Source organism: Zootoca vivipara, chromosome 1, assembly GCF_965207765.1.
Source record: "Zootoca vivipara chromosome 1, rZooViv2.hap1.1, whole genome shotgun sequence".
Classification (NCBI taxonomy): Eukaryota; Metazoa; Chordata; class Lepidosauria; order Squamata; family Lacertidae; genus Zootoca; species Zootoca vivipara.
In genome coordinates, this window is record NC_142582.1 from 50,428,556 (window position 1) to 50,443,476 (window position 14,921).

At 48.5% G+C, this 14,921-nt stretch overlaps 1 protein-coding gene across 2 annotated transcripts in view; it reads right to left on the reverse strand.

The window, feature by feature from the left end:
- The window catches only part of ABCB6 (ATP binding cassette subfamily B member 6 (LAN blood group)), a 28,550-nt gene that overhangs the window by 9,821 nt on the left and 3,808 nt on the right, over nucleotides 1-14,921 (reverse strand). For both annotated transcript variants that reach the window (XM_035126995.3, XM_035127005.3), the window contains exons 3-11: nucleotides 13,820-13,957; nucleotides 11,091-11,280; nucleotides 5,962-6,054; nucleotides 5,102-5,294; nucleotides 4,819-4,940; nucleotides 3,590-3,699; nucleotides 3,272-3,337; nucleotides 2,874-2,999; nucleotides 735-811 (exon numbers count right to left, since the gene is read on the reverse strand). In XM_035126995.3, coding sequence (XP_034982886.1) covers nucleotides 735-811; nucleotides 2,874-2,999; nucleotides 3,272-3,337; nucleotides 3,590-3,699; nucleotides 4,819-4,940; nucleotides 5,102-5,294; nucleotides 5,962-6,054; nucleotides 11,091-11,280; nucleotides 13,820-13,957 — 1,115 coding nt within the window. The remainder of the gene's footprint in view (nucleotides 1-734; nucleotides 812-2,873; nucleotides 3,000-3,271; nucleotides 3,338-3,589; nucleotides 3,700-4,818; nucleotides 4,941-5,101; nucleotides 5,295-5,961; nucleotides 6,055-11,090; nucleotides 11,281-13,819; nucleotides 13,958-14,921) is intronic.

The following is a 14,921-nucleotide window of genomic DNA, read 5'->3' on the forward strand; positions in this document are numbered from 1 at the left end:
TTACAGTGAACCATTTTACTGTAATGTGCAAACAGCCATACCATATAAATTTCATTTTACATAGCTCTTCTCTTCTGGTATTCAGTTTCTATTCAGAAATATATCTGTCCCACTTAAAAGGGGGGGGCTCGTTACTCTCATCATATTCAGAAATCCTCCTTATAGTTTTCAAGCAAAATATTAAGGGGCAATGGACATTTGCTTGTTCTCAGCCTATGATGCCCTAACTCAAACAGGGCTCTGCCCTGCATTTGATGCATCTGTAAAGAGTTAATGCATTCCCTGGGAGTTTTCTGTCTTATGGTACAGCAGGCCTGGTTGTTTTAATCTGCTGTTTAAAGTAGTCTCAATTACAGAAACCAGTCTACGTGCTCCTTTTTCCTTCTTGTTAAGGCTTCTCACATCTTTTCTCCATATCTGTTTGCTTCACATTACCTCGTCAGCCTCTGTACAACAATAAATTGACAAGCGGTTTTCTCTATGGATTATGGTTTCCTTCAGACACAGATTTTGTAGCCCTCTATGTAGTGGTACTTTACTGTTGGGCAGACCTCAGTCTGGGAGGTAGCAGCATGGAGACATTGCACCGAACAGGATATCATGTAACACTGTCCAATTTTGCAATCTCTCTGTGTATGGAGAAAGTCCCTCAAATTTCATCAACACACTCCTCTCTGCATTCTCAAAATGCCTAACCAACACGACAGAACAAAATAGCCTGTGGAGTAGGTTACCTGTAATAGGTGCCAAACCAGTTCAGTGGGGTGTATAGTTGGATGATGTATGTGCCAAAGAGAACATAATCTCCCACCTGGAGGGAACAGAGATGCAAGTCAGAGCCAAAATGATGGTGTTTCCCTGCAGCAGGGTGTGGAAGCGCTTTATTGTCTTGTTTTTAGCAGTCCAGCAGCTCTTTGTACAAAACTGCATTAGAGATCCCTCACCCCTTACTAGGGAAAGCAAAATGGTTAACTGTCTTATTGTAACACAGAGCTGGACCTCTACCCGCCACAATCTCTCTCCTCCAGTGCCCAGTTTCCCCTCTCAGAGGGAAATTAGGCCCAGTCAGACGTAACTCTACATGCATCCGAGAGGGAGCTGGTTGTTGGGTGATTCTTTTTGAAGCAGAATGATAAAGGCTGATAAAGGTCAAAGACTTGTGCAGCACATAAATTCTTGCTCCCTGACCAACGAAAGCCTCTTTAAGCCCCTCTTTGGTTTATAAGCCTACTATAAACTCAGACACACACATTCCTCCCACGGCCCAACAAATCATGAAAGCTAGGAACAAACTGGCTAAGGAAGATAGGATGTTTGTTGTTGTGCTGCCAGGGAGATTGCGTTGAACTCGCTCGTGCAAGGCGGGGCCAGTTACAGATCACATTTGAGCTGGCTGTTTGTGGAACCTCTGTGCAATTCAGACCTAAACCTAGTTTTCAGAGCCAACGTGCACCTGACAAGAGTACTGCATCTGCAGGACTTCATGAAACCACAAATACAGTGGGCACACAGGCCAGATTGAAGGCTAAAGCCCAGCACTGTGGCCAAGGCAAAGTCTATTATTAAAATTGATTTCTTTTATACTTAACCAAGCTCTGTTTTCCTGTCATTCATATTCAACTTGCCTTAGATCTAGGAGTGAAAGGGCTCCCTCATCTTATGTGTTAATATTGCATCCCTTCCATTACCTCCTCCCCACTTTAATATACAGTATATACATCCTTGTTCTCTCACCATCATTAGGAGTGCACTCCATGTGGGAATGTGTGTTTTCACATCTGGAGTACAAACCCAAAACATGCTGGTCTCTTTCTTCTGATGTTGGTGGAAACTAGCTCCCATTTGGTGAGGTTCACCCCCACTCCCCCTTCAGATCTCTTAATTGGTGACAAACCTTTTCCAGCCTTGCCTCTCGCTTGTGATTGCTTTTGTTCTCAAAGAGAGGTCTAGCTCTCCAATCTGGTTTCATTTTAAGCTTCTGCACCCTCGGCTGCCCATTTTTCTCAGCATGGGTTGAGCGCTGCGACCCTTCGGTCTCCACACAACTTTGAAATTCAGCAAAGGCTAATTAGCCCTTCACAAAGACTTTTGAGAAACTGCCAAGCTCTTACGTCGTCGTCCCCCGCCTTCCCTTCCCACAACTTAACCAGAACATGTCCTGCAACCTCCACTCGTGGGTTCTGTGGTGGCGCAAGCTTGTCCGCCTCCACAGCTCTCCTTGCAGCCTCTCTCCTGCTCACTTGCCTTTGTTGCATTTCACAGAACCGAAAAACACACTGCAAATATCCCCCCAGAATGTGCTGAGAAGCACGTGCCCCTGCGTGTGTGTGTGTTTCTCTCTGTCTGTCTTTCTGTCTCTGGTTCAAGCTGCGCCAGAACACTCTACAAAGAGATTCAGGGCCTCCGCAGAGGCTTCACCTGCCTCAGGAAGGCCAGTGGACTTTGCCTGGCAGCTGAAACAATGGGGAGAGTGGCTCTCCACTTCTCCAGGCAGAGTGATCCCACTTTGTAGAGGAGGCCCAAGCCACTGCTAGATTTGTGGGGCTGGCTGACAACAGAATGGAAACTCTTCCTGTAGTGGGGGAAGCCCCATGTAGTCAGCTGCTCCACATGCTGTTGCCTCCACATAGAAAGAGTGACATGTGGCCTGGCTCTTAGTTACAGGATCCATGTATTCATAATAGTAATTTTATTTATTACCCACCCTACCCCCTAATGTCCCACGGCAGGTTACAATACAAAGCAATACAATTTAAAACCAAATAGAAAGCACACACATACGATAAAAATCACACAAATATACAGAGATGTGTGTACTCAGAGATGCCCACACCATCTATGCCCCTCTGGCACTGCAGTGGGCAAGGACTTACATGGAGCCTCCTCTTGGTCACATAGTAAGCACACAGTAGGGATCCGGCCAGCAGCCCCGCCCCGATCACTAGATTCTGGGTCTGGTTCAACAGTGCCAGTGATGCATTGACTTTCCATTCGGAGACCTGCCAGGAGGAGAGAATAAAGTGGGCCACCGCAGAACCATCCTGCGGCCCACAGAGAGTACCCAGCAAATCCCGGAACCCTCCTACCACCGCAAAGCATGCCATTGTTGCACCCAGTTGCCTTCCCCTGTTCCACTGCAAGACAGCCAGCCATACAAACACATACACCATGTACATGGAGGAGCAGTAATAGGGAAGAGGAGGAGCAGACAGTGTAGCCCAAAGATAATGGAGGGTGCAAGCCCAGTTGCCACACCCTGGTCCTTCCATACCTGGTACTTGACAATGGCGTCATTGAAGCGGGTAGCCTCATAGTCCTCAGCATTGTAATATTTCACCTACAACAAAATCATGACACGGATGAGGCAGTGTCAGGCCACTCAAAGCTAGTGCCTTCTAGCTTCCCTCCACAAACTAGAGACATTCACCCAACCTGGGGATTCAGCTTCAGATCAGCAGGCAGATGTCCTGCTCTACTCAACTAAAAACTGGAACCTGAGCCGTTTTAGGCTGTAAAGCACCCAGAAAGGCTCACTGCTACACCTCATTCTCCCCTCACACTAGGCTCACTAGGGCAGGGGTTTGAGTACCGTCTCAAAGTTAAGAAGTGAGTCAACAGCTCGGGAACGGGCTTCATTGTCACGAGTATTCATTTCACGGCGGTACTTTGTTCGCCACTCAGTCATTATAATAGTCAAAGCTGTGGAGGAAAAGAGAGGCCTGGAATCACTGAGGCGTACTCAGACAAAAACTATTCCTCAAATACAAGCAAAATTATGATCCATTTCAAGCATTTATTATCACCACAAATGTCAATACAAACTTACAGGATTACACAGAGTATTCCCACACAGAATGAATGGAAACCATTTTTCAGCCACATCCACAGAAACACCATGGTTCCTAAGCCATTGCTTCAAAGGAACTTTATCTGTCAATTTATTTACCTCAGAGATATCCCAAACTAATCATGCCACAATGAGCTTGCCAAGGATGAGTTGGCATGATTTTTAGCAGCACCTAGGCTATTTTGCGGCAAATAATTCGATGGCCCCTTGAAAATAACCTTGAAAATGATTCAAAAGTAAGGTTAAAACATAAAATCTAATCCTTACACCAGTATTTTGTAGATTTTTTTGATGATGACTAGTAAACTGGAGAGCACTAAGGTGACTTCACTATGCAAGACAAAAATCTGCCTGATTGTAACACAACTTTTAACACCCAAAAGTATATGCTTAACCTTGCAGGGGCAATGTACCATCAGCACACTGATTTGTATTTGAGATAAAACTTGTGAATTGTGTTCAGCTGTATGAACTGCTGCTTTTTATGATAAAGCACCAGAGCAGAAACCAATCCTCAGAAGCTATCCTCTTGCTTTTGTGCATGCTGCTATTGTCAAAAGATCTTTTTAATTACATGATCACATCGCTCATAAATGATGATGCAATTCACCTATACTATATCAGTCTTGGGAATATGTTTCTGGGCACAAATGTAACAAATGAAGACCACCCCACCCACACTTACAGTCTCCCCCATCAGATCCCACCTCTCTCTTTCCCACAACCTTACTCACAGCTGCCCAGCACTCCACAAATGCACATCCGACCAGGACCACACTTTAGCCCACCTCAAGACGCCACCAGTCCAAACCACCCTCACCACCCTTATCTTCCTGGCCCGCTCTTTTCCCTACAATCCCAAACACCTGTCAAGTGAAAGGCATGCTAATGGGCTTCTAGAGTAGCTGCAGTGGTAGAAACCTTCTCCCCAGCCACCCTACCTCCTGAGGTCCCCCGCTGCAAGCACTCACCGAGATAAAAGCTCATGCAGAGGAAGATGATAAGGCCGAACCAGGCACTGAAGGTTGTGGTGAAATACACAATCGCAATTATGATGTCGGCTATCGTGGGGAAGATGCTGAAGACAATGTAGCTGCGGGACAGAATGGGGGGGGGGCAAGTCAGGTCACATGATATGCAAGGTCACACGGCATGCAAGGGCCAGCAACATCACCAGAAGAAAACATGTGAGTGCAGGCCCCCCTGAGCCAGGACTGATGGAGAGCCCTCCACTGTCCAGGCCTGCAAGCATACCTGAGAAGGTTGTTGATGCTGCTAGTGCCTCTGTCGACACTGCGCAGCACCTCGCCCGTCTTGCGACCGAGGTGCCACCGAAGGGAGAGGCTGTGGAGGTGCCTGAGGAGCTGGACCTGGATTTCGCGGCTGGTGAACTGCTGCACGCGGATCCACAGGAAAGTGCGCATGTTGCTAATGAAGCCAGAGGAGCCTAGAGAGAGAGAAGAGCGGGGGTTGGCTCCTGTGGTTGTCTTCTGCTTCAACCTGCCTCCTACCACTGTCACCTTAAACAAGAACTGTAACACAGAAGGATCTGAAAAATGGCTTCTATTGCCTTGGAGCCTTCAGGCATCCAAGAGCGCAGGCAAAGTTCACTCTGAATGTCACTGTTCTAGGGGCTGCTTTTGCTGGAGCCGGGGACAGTTGGTTCTCCACTGCCAACTATACCGCCCTGGGAGCAGATAGGGGGGACTCCTGGGTATGTAGAAGTATATTCGTTTGCAAATTAAAAGAAAACAAAAAACGGCCAAAGGGTCTATGCTTAGGGGCTATGGGATCGACTGAACGCTGAGGGCTCATGAGGGTGTCAACTTTGGGGTAAAGCAGGGCTGGGGGACCTGTAGTCCTTCAGTTGCTGTTGGACCCAGTCAGCATGGCCTGTGACCAGGAACAGTGGGAGTTCTGGTCCAACGTCATCTGAAAGGACACACGTTCCTCACAACGGATTGACAGAACCACCTGCTTTCTCAGTATGCAGGAAGGCTAAAAACGGAGAGAAAGCGCAACCAGCTGGTGATGGTGGACGCAGGTAGGTAATCCCAAAGCAGCCTCAGCCAAAGCGCACATGTGCGGGTGTGTATGCACAACAACTGACTCACCAGCACCTCCTCCCTGGAGGAACTTGAGGGCCGCATAGATGCAGACAGTTTGAACCAGGATACGCCAACTAGCCCCTGTCGTCAGATCGTTCACTGGAGGACAGGAAACAATAGTCACTTTGAAGGCCATAACCAAGGGGGTAGCCCAGAGCCCAAATGCAGTCCCACAAGCCTCTCTACGTGGCTCTCAGACACTCTCGGTATCACACACATACAGGATCCGCTTTGCATTCTCCTTGGGTGTTTTTGCCTGGCTGGAATGTGCCCTTAAGCTCTGATAATGCTTTGGCTGCCCAGATGGAGGACAGAAAGGGGTGTGTGTTTGTAGAAGCTCGACTATTGTACAAAGGTACGATCTCAATGCTCTGCACACTTTTGCCCCTGGCACCACCCACCATCGAGATGTGGCCCTTAGAAGGTTGCCCAGAAGGGAAAGTGGCCCTCGGTCTGGAAAACATTCCCCACCCTTGCCTTAATTCTGCCACAATGTTGGAGACTCTGCTTCATACAAAATAGTCTCGAGACAAGTTACAGAACAAACTGTCTAAACATGATCACTACTAAAATTAACTAGCCAGGGAAAGCCCACAAAAATAGCAGAATGAAATGTCTAGGGAAAGATAAAAACTTTGCCAGGCAATGAAAAGGCACTCATGTGGCCAAGTCTGTTTGGGGAGTGTGTTCCATGAAGGGAGGGAATGAAGGGTTGTGAGAAGAGGAGTCACCACTGAAAAGGCCTTGTCTCTTGTTGACACCCTCGGGACTTGTGCTGGAAGGAACACTCAGAAGAAGAATTCTGAGTCTTAGGCTCTCACCATTGTTTCGAGCAAGATGCTACCCACAGAAACTGATCCCCAAAGGCATCATGGGAGCCCTGTGTTATACACACAGTAAATGCATGGAAGTTCTCACCCTACCTCAAAACTTGGGGTACAGGGAGAAGGCATTATCTGTGGCAGCCCCTAAGTTGTGCGCCTCCCCCCCACACACAGAGGTGAGTCTGGTATCTTCATTACACAGCTTTGGGTGAATGCTGAAGGCACACCTCTTTACACCAGCTTTTGTCTCAAGCCATGCACAGTCATACAATGGGGCACTGACCCCAGGCAATAGGTCCCAAATACTGAGATGCTATTTTTTCGGAAAAAGCATCATGAAACTTGATCTTTGTGCCCAGGCAACAAAGATCTCAAAGCTGGCCTGGATGGAGAAGGACACAGCTACCCCAGCAGATCAAGAAAAAAAAAACGCCTACAATAAGCCCTCCTGCGTTCCTGGCCTGAGAATGATGGCTGTATCGACAAATGCCAAGGAAATGCCCAACACCTACCTGCTGTAGTCTCATCACCTGAATCTCATAGGCTGCCCAGGCCTATAGGGCACTGCTGCCTTAGGGAGGAGGCAGGGCTGCCACAGAACAGGCAGGGGGAGGGAGAGGTATTATTGCGGGCAAAAGCCTGAGCAAAACTGTTTGGCTCAGGCTAGGGTTGGGAGGATTTCATTATCAGTTTCACTGTGATGGACAGGCAGCACACAGCTTGATGAGCGGAGCGTGGCCATCTCCCACTCCTGTATCCTCATGGTTTCAAAGCACCAGCTTTGGGGTTTCCTCACGCCCCCGCCAAACCCCACCAGGATTACAGCCTGAAAGCTTCCCACTTTGGGTCAGATCCTGCTCTCCTGACACAGAGCTCTCCTCTGATAGTCCCCCTCCTTGTTCTGCATACCTGGTACTCATCCTGCCCCATCCTTTGCTGGGAAAGACACCACCGGTGGAGTCTCCTGGCTTCCTTTATTCTCTTTCAAGGCACCACACAGCCCCAAAGATCCCACCCCTCCCACCCCACGGCTGGGCTGCTGGGAGACCAGGCAGAGGACACAAAGGCTCCTTGTTTGCTCCCCGCCAGCGGCACTTTGCTGGGTAATCCTAACTGGCAGGGTGGGTGACCCCATCTGGGAGTGCCCCTCCTTTGCCTTTCATTCTCTCTACATTGGGGGGGGGGAGAGAGGATCCCCTTCCCCCATTCCAACTTGCTTTACCCAGCACATGGTGGAGTGTGTTAATCCACCCTGTTCCCAAGCACAGGTAGAAATGATACTCTCGCACTTGGAGAGAGGTTGGCATCCTTGCGGGGTGGGGGGAAGGCAATGAGGACCGGCAACCTTGAACAGAGACCTCGCTGCTGTTATTACATATCCACCCACAGGGTGCTTTTCATTTTAAAATAACTGTTTTGCAGTATTTTATTCTACGCAACTACCACGAGGTAGGCTGTTCCCATTCTGCAACACAGCGAACCGAGGCCGAACAACAGGGAGGCGGCTAAAGCACAATGGGCCTGTGGCAAAGGTAGGATTTCAACCCAGATCTCCCAGACTTGGAGGTGAGTCATCTCTCCACCCACTTGTGCTTCATCGCACCTCCTTCCATGCTTTGGGGAAAAAACGACAAGAAGGAAAGCGCAGCAAAGCTACCTGGCCACATGTATCAGCCTGACAGAGGCCTGGTTCACCCATGACAGCTAGATGGAGCATTGCTCTGGACCAGCATGGTCTGCCCCTGTTCTTAAGTCCGTGCTGCTGCTGCTGCTGCTGCTGCAGGTAAGAGCATTTGGGCACAGGACTGGCAGAAACAGCAGCTAGATCTGCCAAGGTTGCTGGCAGGTTAGGCGATCTGGCTGAGATCTGGAGGGTGCACCCATCTCTCCCAGGTGGGACGGAGAAGAATATATCTGCTCGGCAGCTGCTTAGCATGTAGGGCAGAGAGCTTCCCCCACTCCCAAATCCATTCCCATCAAGAGATTTGGTATGCAGTTCGCAATTCCATGCCTCCCGCCTGCAATGACTCCTTTGTAAAGTCTAAAAGTCAGGGCTGAAAGGCAGGTCCGGAGTCCATCCTCCCCTATTCAGACACCTCTCAATAGCTGCCCTGAGCTGGCACTTGCACCGCCCACCGGGGCATGGGAACCTGGCACACACCAACGGCTTCTGCTAACAAAGGGAGCGCCCCTCCTCCACGGCCTGCCCACCTCTTCCCCCACCCCCTACCCCAGAAGCTCAATGCAGAGTTAGTCTGGGAGTAAGCAAGATAGGAGGTCACCGCAGGGCTCAGGGCAGAAGCCTCTGGGAGATCCAAGAGGGTCACTAAATTCCCCACGTCTTCCTGTACCAAAGTCTTCTCCCAATCCCCCAAAGTAATGCCATATGACTTTGCAGATTCAGCTGGAAATGCATGTCTCCCTCTACTCTTATTAAACACGTTCCTAAACAGGAAAGTTGTATCAAAATATAAGTTTGATGGAGAAGGTTGTACTGGGAGGGAGGGAGGGAGGCAAGCCACAGGAGGGCAGGGATGAGATCCTGGAGGTGCGTAGGGAGAGTCAAGCTTGGTAGAGGATGGCAAACAAGGCGGCTCTGATGAAGAATGGGGCCGAATGGAGGAATGTGAACACAGGGGCGAAAGCAATTCCTGCTCTACCTAGTTTGCAAAAATGAGATGGCAGCATTCTAGAGACTGCAAGCAAGAGGGGGTGCCAGGTTTTTTTTAACTGGCATATTGGGGAGAGGCAATGCAACTCCCTTCGCCGCCTTCTCTCATCAGATATCTTTATGTGAGAAACCATTCAAAAGTAAGATCAGACAGCAGGCCTTCTTGGTAGTGGCGCCCTCCCTGTGGAACACCCTCCATTCAGATGTCAAGGAGATAAAGAACTACATAACTTTTAGAAGACATCTGAAGGCAACCCCGTATCCTGGAAACCAATGTCCCCACTGTGGAAGGACGTGTGGATCCAGAATTGGCCTCCACAGTCACTTACGGACCCATTGTTAAAACCGTGTTTACGGAATCAAATCTTACTCGGCTACGAGTGATCGAAGAAGAAGGAGGAGGAGGAGGAGGAAGTGAATAGGGAAACCCAGCCAGATGGGTGGGGTATAAATATAACAACAACAACAACAACAACAACAACCTCCACCCCTGCAGTCCCAAGTGGTACAGCAAAGAACTCCTCCCACCCTCAACTTCAGTGCACTGCCTCTTTCTTCTTCACAAGGCTTGAGGTGCCTCTAGGGCCTGAGGGCTGCATTCCCTCCTGGACAACCTTCCGAGGACCACATGCCAGTGTTGGGCGGGGCCAAAGGCAAAAGTGGGCTGGGCAACATATGTAAATTTTAGCTTTGCACAGCAGCCCACTTTCTTCACACACCCTTCTCTGTCCTCCATCCAGGTAAGCAAGAGGCATTCTCAGGGTTCAAGGACACATTCCAGACAGGCAACAACGCTTTGGGATGTGATGCAGGGCCAGTGAGGGGCTCGGCCTGGGGAAAGTTCTGAGGGCCAAATAGCGAGGTCTCTGGGGGGGGGCACACACTGGCTGGGGTGGGGCACACCCTAGTTCTAAGGGGCAAGAGGAATCGGGAGCAATGTGGTCAGTCAGTGCAACTGACTCAACAGCCCTGTTTACTTCTTACGACTGGCTTCACCTCAAGAGATCATGCTCTGGGCACACTGTCCCAGTATTTTAAACAACAACAATAATAACCAGAGCTTATTCTCATGTGGGTAGTTGGCCTCCAGTGCCAGGCAAGGAATCTATTTAAAAACTGCTTCTCTCTCACCCCTGATAGTGCATGCTTTGGAAGCCCTGAGCCCTCGTGCTGTGCTGGACATGCCAAGCCTGTCCGTTAAACGTGTCAAGGGCTCTGCAGGCCTTAAGGAACTAGGCTGCTTAAGGGCCTCTTCAGACATTACGCATTGAGCGAGTGCCTCCAAAACTAGTGCTTAGAAACAAGTGTTTGATAAGGACCCGCTCCCTGGAGAGCTTCCAGTTGGCTGCAATATCTGTATCCAGCCAAAGACCTCCTGGCTTTTACTGTGAAGTAAGCAGCCCCTAAGGTTGCCCTTGGCCCCTTCTCTTCCCTGTAAGTCCTCTGTTGCCAATACCTATATCAGGGCGCCCTCTCTTGGTCAATTCAGAATACTTGTCCAAACAGAGGTTCTGTCCTCTCCCCCCACCCCATTCTAAGAGAAAGCCCTGGCATTGATGCTAGGCCCTCTCCCATTGCATATCCGCCTCTGCTAAGGGCAGCAGCACCATGCCTCCCTGGGAGCTGCCCTTTCCACTTACCAATGTACTTGTAGTAGAGGGGCACGAAGACGTTGATGCCACGCTCCAGCCCCATCAGCATCAGGCAGACGATCACTAGTCCCTGTAGTGGGTAGCTCCCCTTGGGCCACATGTACTGTATGAGGAGGCTTATCTTCCGGCCCAGATCCCTCCAGGTGGAGCGATGCCGCCTGGCATCTGGAAGCAGGGGCTGAGACACAGAGAGAAGAGTGAGTAGGGGAAGGGGACTCATTTTTGGCAGGGAATATTTGAGGAAGGGGACCACAACAACCTATCCAAATGGCATCTGGGCAAAGGTGAGAGCCAACACCTCGGAGGGGGCAACTGAGCAAGATTGGGGGGGCACCTACAGTCACTTCTCAGCAAAAGGCACAGGGAGTGTTTCAAGTAAACACAACTGGAAAGGGAAACAAAACCTTGAGAGTCACAGAAATTGAAGGTTTGGTGCAGGAAATGTTATGGGAAAAACAGGACTAGAAAGGCGCAGGGTTTCAAAATCTTTTTTAAAATGTTTGAATAGGACTCCTTTACGATGAAGAGCAGGATATAAATTTAAGAAATGAAATGAAATATATATTCAGAGGGTCCACAGTGTCCAGATTTTACTGTATGAAGAAGAACCACCCCAGCCTCCAATCAGTCCCAGTATTCTCAAGCAGTTATAGTGGTATAGGAATGCAGTACTTGAACCACATTATGACACTCACCAGTAAATGCCGCTATTCCAGCAAAAGAAGTGAAATTACAGGTAACTCCAAGGACCATTAAGGTCCTTCTAGTATAACATTCTGTGGTCAACTAGATGTTCCAGGAGACTCACAAGATTCTGTGGTCATGGCAAAGAGCTGTTGGCTTTGCCCTCCTCCATCAATTTATTATGGCAGGAGTGGGGAACCTGTGGTCCTCCAAATGTTGCTGGACTACAACTCCCATAATCCTTGACCATTGGCCATGTTGGCTGGGGCTGAGGGGTGCTGGGGTCTAAGAACACCCAGAGGGCCAAAGGTTCCCCTTCCCTAATTAATCACACTTTCTGCCCAAAGCCAAATACATTGCAGACGCTAATTTTTAATATTGCAGAATACAAGACATTGTGAACATCTTGTTTAAATTGCATAATTGATACAGGTCACAGAGATCAGATTTTCTCGTTGCAGAAACGGCACTGATGGCAGGAGCAGCAAATTCTAATTTTTTATTGATTAGTGCAGAGAACATACAGTATATAAGAAATATCCACAGTGCCACCTGCTGGAGCTTATTCACCTTCAGCTTTTAAAACAACAACAACAACAACAAAAGTGATTCTCCAACGATAAACATTTAAAATATATATTAGATAGAATTTGCACAGTTGCAAAATTTCCTTCATTAGCCACCACTGTAAAAGGGAGCAACGAACATCCAGCTCCATAACTCACTTACCCTGTGGTATTATCTTTGTCTATAATGGGGTGGGGAACCTTTTAGGACCAACAAGAGGGCCAGATCACTATTTGTCTGTACCCCAGAGGCTAACTTGGACACCAGATGATTGGCATTCATTTTGATTTAAAAAGATCAGACCCCACCCTACTTGACTGGCACATCCATATCTAACTTGGCTCTAAGTCAGTGTTTCCCAACCTTGTGCCTCCAGCTGTTTTCGGACTACAATTCCCATCATTCCTGACCACAGGTCTTGCTAGCTAGGGATGATGGGAGTTGTAGTCCCAAAACATCTGGAGGCACAAGGTTGGGAAACACTGCTCTAAGTAACCTTTACAACAGCCCTAAATGTACACAAGTACTCAATCTCTCACTAGCCCAACAGTCCATGCAAAACAGCTACTGGTAAGGTTAGTCAACAGTTTTGCCTCAGGGCACTCTGACTGCCCCACCTCACAGGGAAGTTTCTCATGCCACTGAACTAGCTAGATGCGCTCGTTTCTAAACCTCCTCAAACCACACCTTTGGTGAACTTTTCCCTACAGCCTACAATCTGCTCTGAAGGTGCATTCTAGTGTAGCTAGTTCTCTCCATCCAGAGATTAGCCACTGAGGCTCCTGTGCTTTTAACATCTTTAAAATTCTGATAAATTCAACAGGTGCTGCTTTCCCCCACCACTGCAGCTCCAGGACCACAAAAGCAGCACACACCTGTTGATTTTTCCCACTGTCATATAATTGGTTAAAAGCTCCTGGTCTGTATGCAGGGATTGATTGTAAAACCACTCTGGGAACTGTAGTTCTGGAAAGAGAATAGAGCAGGCACCCCCAAACTCGGCCCTCCAGATGTTTTGGGACTACAATTCCCATCATCCCTGACCACTGGCCCTGCTAGCTAGGGATGGGAGTTGTAGTCCCAAAACATCTGGAGGGCCAAGTTTGGGGATGCCTGGAATAGAGGTCTCCCAACAACTCTCAGAACCCTTAACAAACTACAGCTCCCAGAATTCTTTGGGGGAAGTCATGACTGCTTAGAGTCATAGCATTTTAAATATAGGGTGTGAATGTGGCCCCTGGTGTGGAACTGTAATACTGTTTCAAAATGGCAGCTATTTTAAAGAGAGAAACCGCAGTTACAGGCTCTGTTCTTAAGAGTAGTGCTTCTGGCACCAATAATGTTATTCTAGTTCCCTCCCTGCACATCCTGCAACTGGTTCACGGGGGGGGGGGGGATTTACGGGATGGACAGTGAAAGGCAGACGTAGAGGAATAATTGGGCTGTTTAGGAGAACAGAAACCTACCTGGCTGTGCTCCACGTCGCGTTCATCTTCATTGATCAGCAGCATGTAGGGTTTTCGGGGCAACCCTGGGGCCTTTATCCCCAGGGCAAAGAGGGCGAAGGTGCAGAAGTAGCGCAGTAACCACAGGCTGAATTGTACCTGGAGGAGGTTGATCTCATGTCAGATGCGTGTCTCGCAGCAACCCACCTACTACCCCGCTTTGCTCCCCACTGAAAGCTACAAACCAAGCAGTGCTTCCTTTCTAAGATCTAAACCAAGAGTCAAATGGCTTGGAGTGGAGCGAGGGAAACACCCATTAAGGGCGGTATTTTAAAACTAGATTTATTATTTAAAATATTTTTAGGCATTTCATTAGCCAAAAGCATGATTTGAGCCAATTGACCAAAGACTTGTACAGTACGTAAAAACATTGGAACTAGAACACAGATCATTAACCTATATCACATAACCAAATTCCTTGCAGAAAACCGCAGGATACAATCCCTCCCAGAAGCTTTAAGGAACATTTGGTGATAGATGGTCCTGACCCCTAGAGAACTGAGAAGATGGCTTGACTGAGTTTGCTTCCTGTTGCTTCCTGAAGCCTGTTCCTGTTTGAAGATGTCTGCAGTTACGGCAGATAGCCAGCAGGGGAAGTTAGGTCATGTGACTGAGGTAGAAAGGGAGAAGAAGGCTGAAGCTGTCTGGAATGGCAAGGCAGGAAGGAGTTATTTGCTCCTAAATGTGAGTTCTTGATTCCTCTGTGGATGGAGAGTGAGGGGCCTTCACGCCCATCACTGCAACGAAGCGAAAAAAGGTAGGCTGCCACTTGCAAAATGGCTTCACATTGTTTGTTGGCTAAAAACAAGCAAACAAACCACCCAAAAAGAACAAATCATGGCAAGTCTGCTACGCTGGATTCACACGTTCAAACAAACCACAGTTAAGCTAGGCTTAACTAGCTTACTGTATATTCCTGCGTATAAGACTACTTTTTAACCCAGGAAAATCTTCTCAAAAGTCGGGGGTTGCCTTATACGCCGGGTCGTATTATACGCCGGGTCGTATTTATATCCCACCCATCTGGAAATCTCCAGGTAGGGCTGGGGGAGAGCTGTTGCCA